Source organism: Sphaeramia orbicularis, chromosome 14 (genome assembly GCF_902148855.1).
Source record: "Sphaeramia orbicularis chromosome 14, fSphaOr1.1, whole genome shotgun sequence".
NCBI classification, from domain to species: domain Eukaryota; kingdom Metazoa; phylum Chordata; class Actinopteri; order Kurtiformes; family Apogonidae; genus Sphaeramia; species Sphaeramia orbicularis.
In genome coordinates, this window is record NC_043970.1 from 42,159,337 (window position 1) to 42,176,738 (window position 17,402).

The following is a 17,402-nucleotide window of genomic DNA, read 5'->3' on the forward strand; positions in this document are numbered from 1 at the left end:
AGTCGGTCCAGCTTGGATTTACAAGGCTGACAATTAATACTGAACAAACAATAACTCAAACTGTGAATTATGAAAGAGCTGGAGCATCTGAAACCAACCACAATGAACATTTGACAGATAAACAGAACCACAGTGCTTCAGTTTCAGACTCACAGTTTGTCATGTCTTTTATGGATTGTGATTGTCTCTCTCAACTCACCATATATTTTTTATTAGAACGTTTTTTTTTTTTGTTTGTTTTTTTTAATCAGTTACTAGATATTTCAGGCAACCCCATTTGAATTCCAGGTGATCCTACGTGGGAACCCCTAACCCCATAATATCGTTCTACAGTGGTATTTATGTTACATTTATGTAGTTGAAAACTTTTCTGAAAATAATCTGGTGTGTACGATGTTATTATTGAAAAGGGAGAAGGGGAAATATCTGTTTCTATAAATACCCGGCTACTTATATACATGGCTTTAGACAGCTGTAATAGACCGTTGAAGTCCCGCCTCCTCCTGTTGTGCTCAATGGGAGCTTATTTCATAAAAAAATTGGACTGCAGTCAATTACAAGATACAAGTGATTTTTGGGATCCTATTTGAATGATCTTTCTCAGTTTAAAAGATGATTTTACAATTAAAAAAATATATGGTTTATTGTAACTGTCTTTGTCCATAATCTGTTCAATTTCTCTTCAGCATCAACATGTTCAGACCTGTAACTTTGACCACTTTTAATACTTTTCAACTCACTCTTGAAATATGCTAGAAAATATCCCAAGGCAACTGCTGTTTTGGTGTTGATGACATGTATCACGTGCACTCAGAGACACAGTCCATTGAGCTTTTTCGCGGAAAAACGATATATTACCTTACTATCTTTGTCCACCATTCATGTTTTTTTTTTTCAAAGTTAAGTCCCATGGGATACAGTGGAAGGGGTGGGACTCAAGTTGTCTATGACCAGTCAGGATCCCTAAAAGGCCTGATGGACAGCTGGGAACTAATCAGGTCACGTTTGGAATGTCACGTTTTCACATCTCTGTACCTCTCTGTGATCGTCAAACTTTGACCTCTGTCCTACAGAGTGTGAGAAAACAGATTTGTGACATCCATTATTACATACAATCGATCTAAATCATGGTTCAAATGGTTTTGCTCCAAACTCAGGAGATTTACAATGTAAACACCTTTAAGCATACTCTGGATGGAGTTCTTTCAATTATTACCCTGAATTTAAAGGTTTTTTTTTTTTTTTACCTGAAATAAACAGACACAAGTTTACAATTTGCTGCATATAAACGTGTCAAAAGAAAAATATTCACATGTGGGTGCTTATATGAAACTGGGTACATTTTTGTACCTGGCACTTTTCCATCTTTCTAGACCCAATAATAAAAGGTAAATGTAGACATTTTCCCCCCAGGATGGACCTAATGATGACCTCAAATAGATGCAAAAAAGTATCCTCTTTGAGCCATCCCATAATTAATGAATTTTTAATCAAATATTGGGTCCAAAAATAGGACCCAAATATGGACATTAAATGTCCCTAGGTGTCAGTGCATTAGATGTGAAAACGTGTGTAAATGGTCTTCTATAGACTGTAAATAAAGACACTGTGTTAAATGTTTCGATCCTAGTGGTTTTTCTAATCCACACGTGTGGGGTTTTCATCAGTCTCAATCTCATTCCAGGTTTGGTGTGGAACCCATCGTGTCCACTGGTGTTACATGTAGAACCTGCCCAGTTAAACACATATTTCGTAAATGATTTTGCAACAGCAGTCATTTTTGTGAAACACTGCCTTGCATTCAAAAAATACAAGTGCATAATTTTCGTGCCCTTTTGACCATGTTACATACAGATTTTTGTGTTAAATATAATGTAAAATAATATAAAAATGTGTTTTTATCTGAAAACAGTTTCTCTTTTGTCTCAGGAAATATTTCTTTTTAAAATAGACCCAAAGTGCTTCCAAAGCTACTTCATAACATTAGTCTACATCTGGTTTGAATTTTCAGCCCCATGTCCTGTTTTTAGGACTAGTTTCATAGAAGAACCCATATAAATCTGCAGATAATAATACATTTTTCTGCTTTTGTGCGGATTTCTTCTGCTTGCATATGATAAACCCTTTGTATAATAAACAGCTGTGCTAGCCTTCAAACGTTGGAGATAAACTGAACAGACTATTCCATAAAAAGTAAGTACCGTGGAGAAGAATAACACTAAGGACAGTGCTTATAATCCTTTTATAAAGTCAGAAATTACAGACTGCAGTGCTGCTGTTCTTTTTTCTTTGTCCAGACTAGAATAAACCCCGTCACATTGAAGAACTAGTGAATACATCATATTGTCAACAAGCCATTCAATCACCTCCATACATTATTTCTATCCATCTTTGTACACTGTCTCCTTGAAAACCTAGCATTCATGTATAGGTAAAAGTCCTGTAAAATGACCAGTAATTTCAAACAGTCAATAAGAAGCTTTTTATTCACATATTTTGCAAAGAGTGTTCACTCAGGTTCAGGCGCTCATTTATCCATAAGTAGACTTGAGGGCTATAGTTTGACAGTGAAAGTCTTCGTGTTTGTGCAAAGTGATGAAAGGTTCCAAAATTAGGTCTTCAGCATCCATGGTTGGTGTGATCCATGGAGGAAGATGTTCTCCAGCTGATAAGGCAAACATCATCTGACCGTTATATGGGGTGATGAAATGAGCTCTGGGTAATTGAGGTGCTGTCCCACTCTAGATGGCTATCGGGCTGCACTGAAATGATGTACATTGTGCAATCTCCAGGTTTTGGCCAAGATTCTAGTAATTACAATTTATCTGGATTAGCCAAGACCTTAAAAATAAGAACTTGTGATTCCCTGAGTCTCAGCGCACAAGCCCAAGACATCTCACAGAGTGGAAAACACTGCAGAGAAGAAACACCAAGAAATGTGGATTCACAACGTTGCAGCAGTTTGTGTTGTCGTCGCTATATTCAGAAGCGCAAACGGATCACAGAAGTCACCTCTTGAGCTTTGAATTTGATATTAAATCATCTGAGGAGAAAAATGAAGTCCACAGGCTGTTCACAGTCACATGAGACAAGAAGGTAAGTGCAGATTTTGCCTATAGTGTAATGCATTCAGGCAGATTATAAAACGTAATGTCAAATAGAGTTTAAGATGCTTCTAAGACAAGATTTTATCCCACCAGAGAGCCCATAATGCACTTGAGATTGTGAGCTATAACAAAGGCGGTACCTTTACTCAAGCTAGTGGGAATTTATTACCAGAGGATCACAATAGGAGAGGAAATATAGGTGATTTTTCAAACGGACAGAGAGAATAATTGCACAGTTGCCTCTTTGTTTATTTGACCTAAATTGGGAAGTTTGCTGTAAACTCCCCCTGTAATGCATTTCTTTTGTCATATTCCATATTCGCAGGATTCGTGTGTCTTCTGTCTGGTTCTCACTGCATCAAGCCTGTTCGATATACCGCCACCCATATGGAAAATAGGACAGCGAGGGCCAACTAATCCCCTGAAACTCCATGAACTTTACTCTCTTTTTATGCTGAGACTCCTGTGACCAGGAATCAAAGTTTGTGGGATCAGGTAGGAGGCCGGCAACAGCTCGCAGCCCCACCTAGCAGATTGCCTGCTGCTGTGCTGACTGAGGCCTGCCGCACACAAAAACATGAAAAGTTTGGATTCCCGGGACCAAGGGCCCGCGTGGTGGGCTCTGCACTCCCCGACCGGCTTCGGGGGGAGAAAGGAACGGCTCAGTCAGCAAGCCAGGGCCACTGGAGCGATGAAAAGATAATTCTCCCCCCCACCGCCTCTGGACCTCATGCGGCGTCAAACCATTTGTGAGCAGTGACAGAGCCAGATTGGGCCGAAAGGATATGAGTGGGAAACTTCAAAACCTGCTCATGTTTCTGCGGATGTGAAAGGATTTGTATAACACATTCAGATTTGATGGACTTTCCCATGTTCGCTCCGGACAGCCCTTTTTTGTTGACATGTTCAAATAATGAATCTCTTATGTGTAGCGTCCCTTTTTCCCCCCTGCTCCCGAGTCCTGTTTCTAGTTGTCAGGTAGGGATGCTGTGCGGACCATTCCATCGTCTGTCCCAAGCATATGGAGAACCGCTGACTCGCCGGCTTCCAGGAACCAGGGTGAGTGGTTTTGTCGCTTCGAGAGTAACCGTCCGCTATCTTACCTCAAATCGTCAGGGACAACACCACCTGCTGTCAGGGCTACAGACGCAACCCGCAAACTTGGTGCAATTACTCCTTTAATTTAGCCTTTCCTCAGAACTGAGATTCTTATCTGTGACTGACAACGATTATCTGATAAGAGGTTTTCACAAGACAATGAGATGTGCACACAGAGATAAGCCATTATACTTTAGAAATGACTGTAGTTATCGGCACATTGTCCAACATAATTTCTTATAACTTTGATGCCAAAAGCTGCAGGTGTTCAGAGATAATTCAGTGTGACATTTGTCTGCTTTGATTCTGTTTGGCAGGCACAAGAAAGATGTTCCTCTGAAGTCAAAACTGCAAAAAAGATAACTGAAATCTTGTGGGAAAATCTTCCCCTCTGACTTTTGCAGATGAACAGTGGAATATCTTTTAGTTTTTCTTAGCAAGAAATAATAAAATATGGGATTCCACTTTTCCTGTCTCCCCCTTTGAAGGTTACATTTTGTGAATTGAAAGGTGCACAAAGTGGATTGTTGTTGTTATTATTATTATTATTATTTTTGCAATAAATGATAACTCTTGCTGTGTTTCAGGTGCTGAAATGGAACATATATTTCTAATTCTTTTACTGTTTAGTAAGGCATTGTCAGTTGGAGCTCAATTCAATGGATACAACTGTGACGCCAACTTTCACAGCCGCTTCCCTGGTGAGGAACTCAAGAGAACACGACATATGAAAATCCCAGAATACCTGGATTTATATTACACATATTCATCCATAGTAAATCTATTAAAGGAAACTTAATATCACAGGAAGAAATGTTAATGTTGTTAACCAGAATTGCATTCAACTCCTGGAACATATTCAATATAAACTCCGGGTAATTTAAGACTGATTAATGCCTTAAATTAAAGGAACACTGTTCATTTAATATGTGATTCAGTATTCACTTTTTTCTCGTTTTATTCCCTACAGCGGAGAGAGATATCAGTGTGTACTGCGGGGTCCAGACCATCACCCTTAAAATTAACTTCTGCCCTGTCCTCTTCTCTGGCTACACCGACACGGACCTGGCGCTCAACGGTCGCCATGGAGACGCCCACTGCCGCGGATTCATCAACAACAACACGTTTCCCACCGTCGTTATCTTTAGCATCAGCCTGGCAACGCTGGAATCCTGTGGCAACTCCCTAGTGGTAAGAAAAAAGGAAAAAAGGACTGGTTTAATGCAGTGAATATATGCAACATATTACCACAGATAGCATCACTGACTCTAGATTCATGATTCAAAGCGTTTATTGTCTTGTATTTGTATTTATTCATTTAGTTACAGGACAGTGTGTATTGACATTAGTTACAAAAAACAAGAGCATGTAGCAGATTTAGCAGAGAAGCTAATTTCCTTCTGTTGTCCTGGACAAATGAATAACATAACAAACATCACTTCGATTACAAAGTCAAAATATACTGGAAGAAAACTGTTAAACATTACAAATACAGGAAAGTCTGCTCAGGTTGAACGGCTTCAGCCAAATACAGAAAATGGATCTTACATTCTAAAAATACACTAACTTTCCTAGTGCAAGAATAAGATATAAAAGATAGAACGAGAAGGAGAGAGGAAGAGTACAGTAAGGAAACAGGTTTCCCTGTACCATGAAAATCTTATGATACCGTCCACACTGAATGTCTCAAGAATTTAAGATCAGTATAAAAGTATAAGTATAAAAACTGAAACAGAATAATTTAACTAGGAAATTACAACAACCAAAGCAAAGTGGTCTTTAAAAAATGGAATGGGCCAGAGAAAAAGAGCATAATCATGAAAAAAATATATATAAATTGCTATTACTAAGTCATAAATGTGCAACATGTATGTAATTGTGCAACTGTCAGAGATAAATGACATACAGTATGTGCAAAACTGCCTGAGATAAGTGAGACGTTAATGTGCAAAATTGTCAGAGATGAACAGTATGAACAGTCAGATAAACAGTACGATATATAATAGACAGTATGACATATATATATATATATATATATATATATATATATATATATATATATATATATATATATATATATGTAAGGTGCATAAAGTGTCAGAGATAATCAGTATGGTGTAAATATATATACAGTCGTGGAAAAAATTCTTCACCCACCCCTGGTTTTCTTCAATTTCTTGTTCATTTTAATGCCTGGTCCAACTAAAGGTACATTTGTTTGGACAAATATAATGATAACAACAAAAATAGCTCATAGTAGTTCAATTTCAGAGCTGATATCTATCCATTTAACTTGTTTTCTTGATAATAAGCAAAATCACTTCAGTTCTTACATCAATATTTATGGCATTGTACTGACAAAAACAGTGCTTTTAGACATTCCATGTTTTATTTTCTGTCTGTTTTAGTCACATGACACACACAGGAGTTAGGACTTGATTGCATAACCATTGTTTTCGATGACTTTTTATGGTCTAATAATTTTTTCTACGACTGTATATAAGGTGTGTGAACAGTTGAAGTGTAAACGCTGTAAACAGTCAAAACAGCTTTTCTAGACTCCTGTCAGCTGTTAAGGAGCCTCATGACCTGTGTAGGTGAGGTAATTTATTCTAAGGCCTATAATTAATATACACTTCAAACTGCCTGCTCGCAGCTAAAAACAATGTAAAAAAAAAAAAAAAATGTAAATTTTGTTCTTTCTATTTAACCTCTTATCAGTTATTATGCTAATGTCATGCAGGTTGATTAAAAAGAATAAGAACATCATATAAGAAATAAAAAAGAGATGCAACACAAAGATCAGACCTGAGGAGTTAAATGCATTATGGGATGTGTAGTATACAGTGACTTCCCTAGGTTCATATAATTACTAATTAAAGCTGCAACTGGATTATTTAGTTAATAATCAGTATGTTCTGTTGGTGATACAAAGTTTAAAGATGAAAGATTTCAATGGTTTTGTGGTTGATGAAAACGTAAAGCTAATATTTTTAGCTTAATATCTTTAGCTAACATGAGGCTAATTATTTAACCCATAGAGACCCAAACAACCACCGGCGATCAAAAACATCTACTGATCTAAACTGTTTAATACCTGTTGATCCACTAATCCTATCAATACATGTCAGTAACTGGTGTCAAATACAGTTCTTCATCTCTTCATGGTCATCAGATATGACCCATTTGGACGTTCAGAGACTCCGTAGTTACCGTGGAAACACCGTCATCCTCTACAGCATTGATTCACCAGTAAAACTCATGGAGTTGGATCAATGATAGTGGATGGACACACTGGGTTTATGCTCAGTTAATGACAGATTTGACTGAAAAAGGCACTTTTTAATCAGTTTCTCTGTTTCTGATATAATATCCCTAAACTTTAGTCTGATCTTTTATCAACAGCTACATGATCAGTGAATTAAAATTAAGAAAATACCTGATTTGCACTGTAAAAACACTGAACACAGAAGAAATTTTTACAATAAATGATGATAAATCACTTAAGGAAGGTTAAATATAGAGGAAAAATTTATTTGGAAAGTGCCAGAAAAGTTACACTGGGTCCTTATGGGTTAAAGTGGAAAATGATTATTGATAGTAAATTAACATATTATTGTACATTTTTTTTACTGTTCCTTTTTAATTGCTTTTTGCTGCTGTAACTTAAGATACTGAGGGATTTTGTGTGATGCCTGAGACACAGAGTCCACTTCCCTTTTATAATATAGGATGGTGTATTTCAAGAAAAATACTGCAACAATAATGAGTTTTACATGACAAAACCTGTTACAAACATTCCATATGAGCAGAATTTGGATGTTCAGAGGCTCCGTAGTTACCGTGGAGACACTGTCATCTTCTACAACATTGATTCACCAGTAAAACCCATGGAGTTGGATCAATGACAGTGGATGGACACACTTGTTTTTACATACAGTTATTTATATATTTGCTGAAAAAGTCACTATTTCTTAAGTTTTTTATCTATTTTTACCTCCGCCAGGAGGTATTGTGATCACTTTGCTTTGTGTGTTTGTTTGTTTGTTTGTTTGTCCACAAGATAACTCAAAAAGTTATGGACAGATTTGGAGGAAAATTTCAGGAAATGTTGATACTGGCACAAGGAACAAATGATGGAATTTTGGTGGTGATCGGGGGGGGGAGACAACTGATCTGTCTTGGTGGAGGTCTGCGCTCTCCGAGTGCTTTACTAGTTTGATATAATAACCTTTGAATTTGCTCTGAGTTTTCATGAACATCTACATGATCAGTGAATTAAATAGATAGATAGAACATGATTTGCACTGAAAAATGCAAAATAGAAGGTGATATTATAATAAATGGTAATAAATCACTTAAAAAAAGGCAAAATATAGAGGAAAAAATCATTTGGAAACTGCCTCAAAAGTAGCACTGGGCCTTTATGAGTTAAGCTGTGATGATGTGTTTTATCCCAACAGGTGGTTTTGTCATATGATTCAGGAGATGTGATGACAGCATTTGATGAGTTTAGTTATTTATACCTTTGGTTTCAGTGCTATTACAGAAAAAAGATGTGTTTAGTCCTTGTCTTACCTGTTGTCACTTTGCAAACTGTCATGAGTCAAAAAAAACGCTAATATATTAATGTTAGATCTTGTCCGTTTGCGTCACAGTTTACTAGTCTGTGGAAAAGATGTTAAAGATGATTACAGTGGTCGTCTGGTTGTTATGGGACCAACAATTTCCACTGTTGTTCATTCAGGTAATTGAGGCAGGTCTCCCATAGGACTCCATTCTAACAGAACAGTCTCAGCTGTGTCTAACACTGTGATGTCTTTACACCTCTGGCGGAGTACACCCCTAAGGATTTTCTAAATCTGAAGAGATTTTTTATCTGTTACAGACCCCACACGTTGAAGACAAAAAATCAGGCATTAAACAGTTTTGATCGTACTGTGTGTGGTGTGCTCCCATAATCTCAGCACAGTACAACACACACATAATGACTGTCCCACCACCGATCTAGAATCTAGTCCTCCAAGCCAGAAATCTCACGTGATCAAATGTGATCTAACAAAAATTAAGAAGAAGAAACATACCATGACTCGGGAGCAGAGTCCTGAATTGGGTAACCCCCCCCCCCCCCCCCCCAACAAAAAAGGGTTGGGTAACCTGCAAAACATGCGGGGACGGAACAATTTATGGGCCCGGGTAAAACTAAACAAAATTCAGGTGGGTAGCGGGCAAGGAAGTGAAAAAATAAAAATTTGTGGATTAAAATAATTTGCCAGACATTTAATGACGATGATCATCTAATTTGACCGTGGTTGATCCACATCCAGTTTTATTTTGAAGTGAGCTTCACGTATGTTTTCATCCACCCATAGATGTCACCGAGCAGCACATATTAGAGGTTTATTGATGGCGTGCGTTTTAGGCAAAAATTAAGCCCTTAAAAGTGAGTTATGTGTAGAAAATGGGTTTAATCACGGGTCGGGTCAGGTTGTGGGTCTAATGTACACGGGTACGGGCAGGTGTGGGTTTGGAAATGTGGACCCATGCAGGTGTCTGCTCAGGAGTCGTCGGCTTTCCCCACACACGAAGATTTTTCGTCATAAATATTGAACAAGTTTACGATTTAAGGTTACGATTACGATTTACGATTGTCACGCCCTTCCCGTTTCAGAGCCGATTACGGGACAAATTCACTCTTAACACACCTCAGACCACAGGAGAATCTGATAGGATCCTCTTATAAGACATAAGATAATCTGGGGTTTGCCATCCTTGGTCAGGAACTGGGAAAATCGGGACAAAAACAGCCCCATTATCTTTAAATGTGTACCCCGCTTTAGGCTTCAGATCTTGCATTTTAGTCCGTTTATCATGATGCATTTCTGTTGCAATGCAGTGATATATTCTCTTCAGTTGAAGTTCTTTACATCTGTTTAGTGATGTCCCGATCTGGATTCTTTTGCTTCCGATCCGATTTGTTTTAGGATTAGTTTTGCCGATACCGATCTGATACCGATCCAATACCGACTTTTTACAGTAAAATTGTGATTTAAATTTGGACTCATTATTTATAGGTTATTATCCTTTATTATTACTTTTTTTGTGTGTCTTTACCGGGTTTTGACCGTGTAACTGCTTTTTGGAGTTAAACAGGTGTCAAAAAGCAGCTGGACTGATTTAGAAAAAGAGCCCCAAAACAAAAACTACTGGACCAATGTTCAAATCCTTGTTGTAGTTCAGTGTGTTCCAGTTCACAGTTGATGTTCAACATCCTAAATCTCTTATTGGTGTACATTCTGAGTGCCTTATTTAGTCCAAACCTGTCCAACTTCTATTCCTCTTTGTCTTTTTCTGTTATTCCACCCTGTTTAGACTAGTGATGTCCTGATCTGGATTTTTTTGCTTCCGATCCGATTTGGTTTAGGATTAGTTTTGCCGATGCCAATCCGATACCGACTTTGAACAATAAATTTTTATTTAAATTTGGAGTCATTATTTATAGGTTATTATACTATTATTTTCCTGTAGATCACAATTGGTATGAATGTGGAACTTGAACTAAAACAACTATGACACCTTTGACTCTTAATAACTTTAGTGTCATTTTTGCACTTTCCAAATTCATACTGGGAGACAAATTAGAACCTTTGGTCGGTTTTGGCTCACAGGTTGTATGTTTACCACTGCTGTAGTGTGTCTACGGACAGGTCCGTCCAGGTATTATATGGGGGTGTGTTCTGTGCCGTACGTTAATGATGTGCACATCAGTGGGCTCCTCGGGTCGGGTTGGGGTGGGTCAAAAGAATGTCAGTTTATTTGCAGGGCGGGTTGGGTTTAATGTTTAGTATTTAAAAGGATCCCCATTAACTTCCACCAAAGTGACAAGCTAATCTTCCTGGGGTCCAACACAGAAGGACAGCACAAAACACAGAACAGAACAATACATGATATGCATGACAATCACAATTCACATTATGAACAATGCAAATCTAAAAATAATAACCATTATTAACATCATTAAAAACATAAAACATCATCAGAAAAATATAGGATTAGTTAATACATGCATGAGTTGCATTCATCAAAGAAAATAACATGTACTCCCCTCCATACAGGACCTGCTCAGATATTCAAATAGTGCCTTCTCAGATGAGTCGGGTCAAACATTTCCACAGAAGGTTGAAAAAAAACCTGACTTGGGCGTCACTGCTGGACCTTACAGTGAAAGTGAAACCGATAGGCGTTTTACTAATTCCTTTAAGCCTCCCGCTGTTGTGCAGATAATTTTCCTTTTCCCTACCTTCGGAAACTTTAATTTGAGGGGGCAGGATGTGTGTTTACCCCCCCGCCCCAGAACTGGGTCCGGATCGGCCTGATCTCGTGACTAAATCAGACCCGATCTTCTAAACTAGAGCGCAGACCTCTGCCAAAGCAGATCAGTCCCCCCCCCCCCCCCCCAATCACCACCAAAATTTAATCATTTGTTCTTTGTGCCAGTATCAACATTTCCTGAAAATTTAATCAAAATTCTTCCATAACTTTTTGAGTTATCTTGCTAACAAACAAACAAACAAACAGACAAACAAACAGACAAACCCCGATGAAAACATAACCTGCGTTGTTTTTTGGCAGAGGTAAAAATGCCTGATCAGCAGCCGATACCGGACTGTAGATCAGATTGGGACAACCCTACTTGTGTTAAGGAGGTTCTGTGTTCACTCCCATCTGTCAACAGGATAACACAAAAACTAGTGCACTGATCGTCTTGAAACTGGATGTAAGAGAAGGGGGTGTGAGCCGAGAATCTATGCCTAATAATTTGGCACAGATTCACAAAAAGTCAAAAGATGGAATCTTTTTTTGTTTTTAGTTTCTTTAAGATTTAGGGCACTTTAAGAGGATCTAATTGCTGAAATGGGGAATAATCGGCTTTCAAAATCTTTGTGTTTTCATTGTGTTAAGTTTAGACTGAGCCGCCTCTGCATTTACAGATAAAGCCGGTCACGATTCACAGAAACTACTGTGTTGGAGCAGCAGTTTTCTGCAGTTCCAGACAGACTTCCTCTTCTTTTAATCCATTTGAGAGCAATGGGTATTACTGTTACTCACTGTGTTTGAGTGTGGACCTGAGTTATTTTCTCTTTAACCCATAAACACCCAGAACTATTTTTGTTTCAGTGGACAAATGAAAATTTCTCTCTATTTAATCTTTCTTAAGTGATTTATCACCATTAATTATAATATTACCCTGTGTATTTTGCAGTTTTTCAGCGAAAATCATGTATTTTCCTGTATATAATTCACTGATCATGTAGATGTTCATTAAAGCTCAGATTAAAGTTGAAGGTTATTATATCCAAAACAGAGAAAACTGAAGAAAAAGTAATGTTTTCAGTCAAATCTGTCCTTAACTGAATATAAAACAAGTGTGTCCATCCACTGTCATTGATCCAACTCCATGAATTTTACTGACGAATCAATGTTGTAGAAGATGATGGTGTTTCCATGGTAACTATGGAGCCTCTGAACGTCCAAATGGGTCATATCTGATGACCATGAAAAGAAGAATAACTGTATTTTTCACCAATTATTGACATGTATTGATAGGATTAGTGGATCAACAGGTATTAAACAGTTTAGATCAGTAGATGGTTTAAGTTAAAGGTGGATGTTTGGGTCTTTATGGGTTAAATAAAAAGCCCAGAATAGAAAAAAAATTTGATGAAATATTGGCTTTAGCACCGTATGTGAGCATGGGGTGGTATTCAGTTGGCTGCAATCTGCAACTTGACCATTAGATGTCGCTAAATATCACACAATGTATTTTTATTAATGAAGATCCACAGACTTTAATTTAAAAAAAATAACTTAAAAATAAATTAATTAACTACTCACTGGCACCAACTTGAGATTGAGGTAGGAGTATATATGTTTTTACTTCTTCCTACTCCTTTTCAAGCATGTTTAATTTCATTTCATTTACTTTATTTAATTTCATAAACCTTTTATGTATCATTACTGATATTTTGTTGGTTGAGTTTGTTGTTAATTTCACTGTCTACATGTTCGATATAAAGATTTCAATCAATCAATCAAACTCAAATGAGAATGTTATTACCATTGATAACTGAGGTCAATTTTTTTTTTTTTTTTTTTGTGGTAATAATTTTCTGAAAACAGAAAAATGGTGGACTACTTCCAACTGGAGGTCTGTACTCCCTGAGCGTGCCTCTAGTTGTTAAATTTTACTGACTGTTCTCTGTTCGCCTGGGGCTCTATACTGTTGAAGAAAGCAAAAAACAAATCCAACCTCTGATCCTCTTTAGATGGAGCTGCTTCAAAATACACCTTTCTGCCAAGTTTCATGAAAATCAGTGCGGTAGATTTTGCATAATCCTTCTCACAGACAGACACACAGACAGGGAAGTGACCACATAATCTCCACTGTGTAAAAATACATTTAAAGCTGGTCCATGAACACATGTAGGTTCAAGCTCTCATCTGTAAGTTTGGAACATGAGCAGACAAAACAGAGTGGAGCCGACAGCTGTTTTAACCCATAAAAACCCAAACAGCATCTACTAATATAAACTGTTTGAATGAATGAATGATTTATTTTTGGTTTGTACAATAATCATCACACACAGTACAATAGCCACAATAAACACAAAAACCCCCCAAAAAAAGGCCAGAAGCAGATTTTGTGCCTATCCTTCTTACCTGACACACTAGTCACTTTTCCATTGGGCATCTGCGCAAAACTTTACCGATATTTACTATATGTCGAAAAAACAGAAGTGCGTAATGTTGGTTTTTCCATTAAATCACAAATGCTATGATTTGTTTATTTATTATCACGAGATGACACGAGAAGTCATTCCATAAACATGGCGACAAACGTATATATGGTGTTGATTTACAGATATGTTCATTATTTTTATATATTACCCCTCTATCTAGTACTAAATTAAAAAATGATTGGGTTTCCTGGTGAGTCCACACATACATACATCTTGTTTCTTCTTCTTCTTCACTTGTTGTAACGTACGTCAGCATCCGTATTTTTTTAATTCACCTGACTATGGTTACAAAAAAAGGTCTTTCCATTGCAGTTTTGTGTGATATACCATTTGCGCTACGCCCGAAAAACCACCTCTTGCCAGCGCAAAAACTTTTAATTGAAAAATGAGAGTTTTGGCGAAATTGTCCTTTTTCCATTAGGTTAATTTTTTTTGCGCAAGTCATATTTGCACAATTTGAGGGTCAATGGAAAAGCGACTATTATATGCCACTGTCAGTTTGGAAGCTAAATATAACAAAATACATGATTTAGAGTGAAAAATGCAAAATACAAAGGATAATATTATAATAAATGGCGATAAATCACTTAAGAAAGGGTAAGTAGAGAGAAAAAAATTCACACAAAAGTAGCGCTGGGTCTTTATGGGTTAAAAAGTTTAAAAAAAAAAAAAAACAGCTTCACACTTAAATCGGATCAGATTTGTCTCTTTTTTTGATCCAGGCGGCTGTCTAATTCACAGCATCCATGTTTTGATGTTGACAACTTGTGTTTATCCTGCATTGGAATGAAGTCCAGCTCTTGGTATCTCGGTGAAGGGGCCTCTGTGGGATCCTGCAGGCCCTGTCAGGATGATGAGTGAGAAACTATTCTTAAAGCACTTTAAATGGAGTTTAAAGTGAACCTCCGCGGATCGAGCTGTCTCTCCCCCATGTCTGTGCCGAGAGTTGAGCGGGATGGAACGGGACAGTTCCTGGAGGGTTTGCGTTTTCAGATAAGGGGGGGATTGAGTTTAGGATTAGTGAGGTGCATTAGTATGCTCTGCGCTCCGGCTGATGGAATCAAGCCCTGTCTAGAGTGTCCACAGTCAGATAATGGTGGTCTGTTGGCGAGCCAGAAGGAGGACTTTACCACTGGTGTTGTTTGCTGCAGGTCTCCACAGCCCAGGGACCCAATGCTTATGGGAACCTGTCACTGGTGCAGATTGGAAACATTTCAGGGTATATCGACACGCCGGACCCCCCCACCGTCATCAGCTACCTGCCAGGTCTGCTCTACAAGTTCAGCTGTAGTTACCCACTGGAATACCTGGTCAACAACACACAGCTGGCTTCGTAAGTTATTTATTTATTTATTTATTTCAAACATCCCGCTGGAATACCTGGTCAGCAACACACAGGTGGCTTCGTAAGTTCTGACCACCTCCACTGTCCACTGCTGATTTTAATATGTTAATGTGGAATTTTATTATTTCCTTTGCAACGCTTGGGGGACGAGCTAATCTCTGAGCATAAATGTGTTTGTTTGGGATTGAAATGCATAAAAAAAACAAAAATAAAGGAGTTTGAATAAAGTTATAATAAAATTATGACACGTTCAGAAATGTAGGTCAGTTACATTGGAAACAAACAATGAATTCATTTCATTAAGTCCAAAAATTATAGACAGTCACAGAAAAAATTGTTAGTTAGACCACCCTTGTTTTCATCAATTTCTTGTTCATTTTATTTATTTATTTATTTTGTTTCAAACATGCAAAGAAACAAAATAAAACAAAACAAAGCAAAATAAGCCAAAAACAAAATAACCTTTAAATGACCAGAATCTATCTTCAAGTACGTGCAAGTCTGACTTTTGCATGGTCGAAATTTTAATGCCTCCTACAACTAAAGGTACATTTGTTTGGACAAACATAGTAATAACAATTACAACTTTTAAAAAGATGTACAAATTAACTGTTATTCAAAAATATAGAGCTCAAGATTGACTAAAGAAAATACTTGTATTTGTATTTATTTATTTAGTTACAGGACAGTGTATATTGGCATTAGTTAGAAAGAACAAGATGCGTGCACCAGATTTAGCAGAGAAGCTACTTTCCATCTGTTATCCTGGACAAACACCTAACATAACAAACATCACTTAGATTACAAAGTCATAATATACTGGAAGAAAACCATTCAACATGACAGATATAGGACAGTCTGCTCAGATTGAACGGCTTCAGCCAAATACATAAAACTCATACTAAAACTCAACTACAAATACATTCTAAAAATACACTAACTTTCCTTGAGCAAGAATAAGATATAAAAGATAGAAGGAGAAGGAGAGAAAGAGAAGAAGAAGAAGAAAAAAAAAAAAAGCATAAATAAATAAATAAATAAGCAAGCTAATCATGTAATTGCAAACCAGACATAGAAAAAAGTACAAGTAAAACTGCTACTTGTTTAAAAGACTGGGATCAATATTGGTAGTTGAGATAAGGACATGATTTACCTGAATTAAATTAAATATGGACTCTCTTCTGTTGTATATTTAGCAATAATTAGATTGAAAATTTTTGTGTTTTCATGTGGAAATATTGTGTTAATTGTAAATAGGGTTAGACAAAATAAGTCTGAACTTCAGCCTAAACGCTTTTGGTCGCATTGTATTTGGAAAAATGAATATGTTGTTTTTTGTTTAAAGTAATTAACGACCGAATAAACTACTACTACTACTGCTACTACAAAAATAGCTCATAGTAGTTTAATTTCAGAGCCGATATCTATCCATTTAACATGTTTTCTTGATAATAACCAAAATCACTTCAGTTCTTACATCAATATCTATGGCACTGCACTGACAAAAACAGTGCTTTTAGACATTCTGTTTTCTTTTCTGTCTGTTTTAGTCACATGACACACACAGGAGTTAGTACTGGATTGCATAACCATTGTTTTTGATGACTTTTGATGGTCTACTACTTTTTTCCGCGACTGTATGAACATGTGAGGAACCGTTGGCAAATGTTAAAAATAGTGATAGGACACAAATGTTTGCACCTTAGTATCTTTAGATTCTCAACAACTTGAATTGAAGTGCCAAAAAGAAAAGCAACATCAGTTATTTTGAATTATTTCAGCTAAAAGAAGGATGAAACTGAAACACGTGTTCTGTGTCGACAGTGTCTTCCACCTTACCAGCAAAAACGCTGCAACATTAGTATCACATTAGTGTTATCTCTGTCATCTCCATGTTTATTATTACTGACTTTCTTCTTCTTCTTCTCAAAAAACTTTACTCTTCTTTGTAGTATTTGTCCAGTATGGTTAATTCAGAGTGGCGACCCCTGGTGGATTGATTGACAAACGCTCATTCCAATGCATGAAATGTCAGTAACAAGTGCCTTGTTC

The 17,402-nt window shown here is 37.1% G+C and overlaps 1 protein-coding gene across 1 annotated transcript in view; it reads left to right on the top strand.

Annotated features, from left to right (window-relative positions):
* The first annotated feature begins 4,800 nt into the window (after window positions 1–4,800).
* zpld1a (zona pellucida-like domain containing 1a) overlaps window positions 4,801–17,402 on the top strand; it is a 32,830-nt gene continuing 20,228 nt past the window's right edge. The window contains exons 1-3 of the mRNA XM_030153310.1: window positions 4,801–4,906; window positions 5,176–5,396; window positions 15,157–15,338. Of these exons, the coding sequence (XP_030009170.1) occupies window positions 4,801–4,906; window positions 5,176–5,396; window positions 15,157–15,338 (509 nt within the window). The remainder of the gene's footprint in view (window positions 4,907–5,175; window positions 5,397–15,156; window positions 15,339–17,402) is intronic.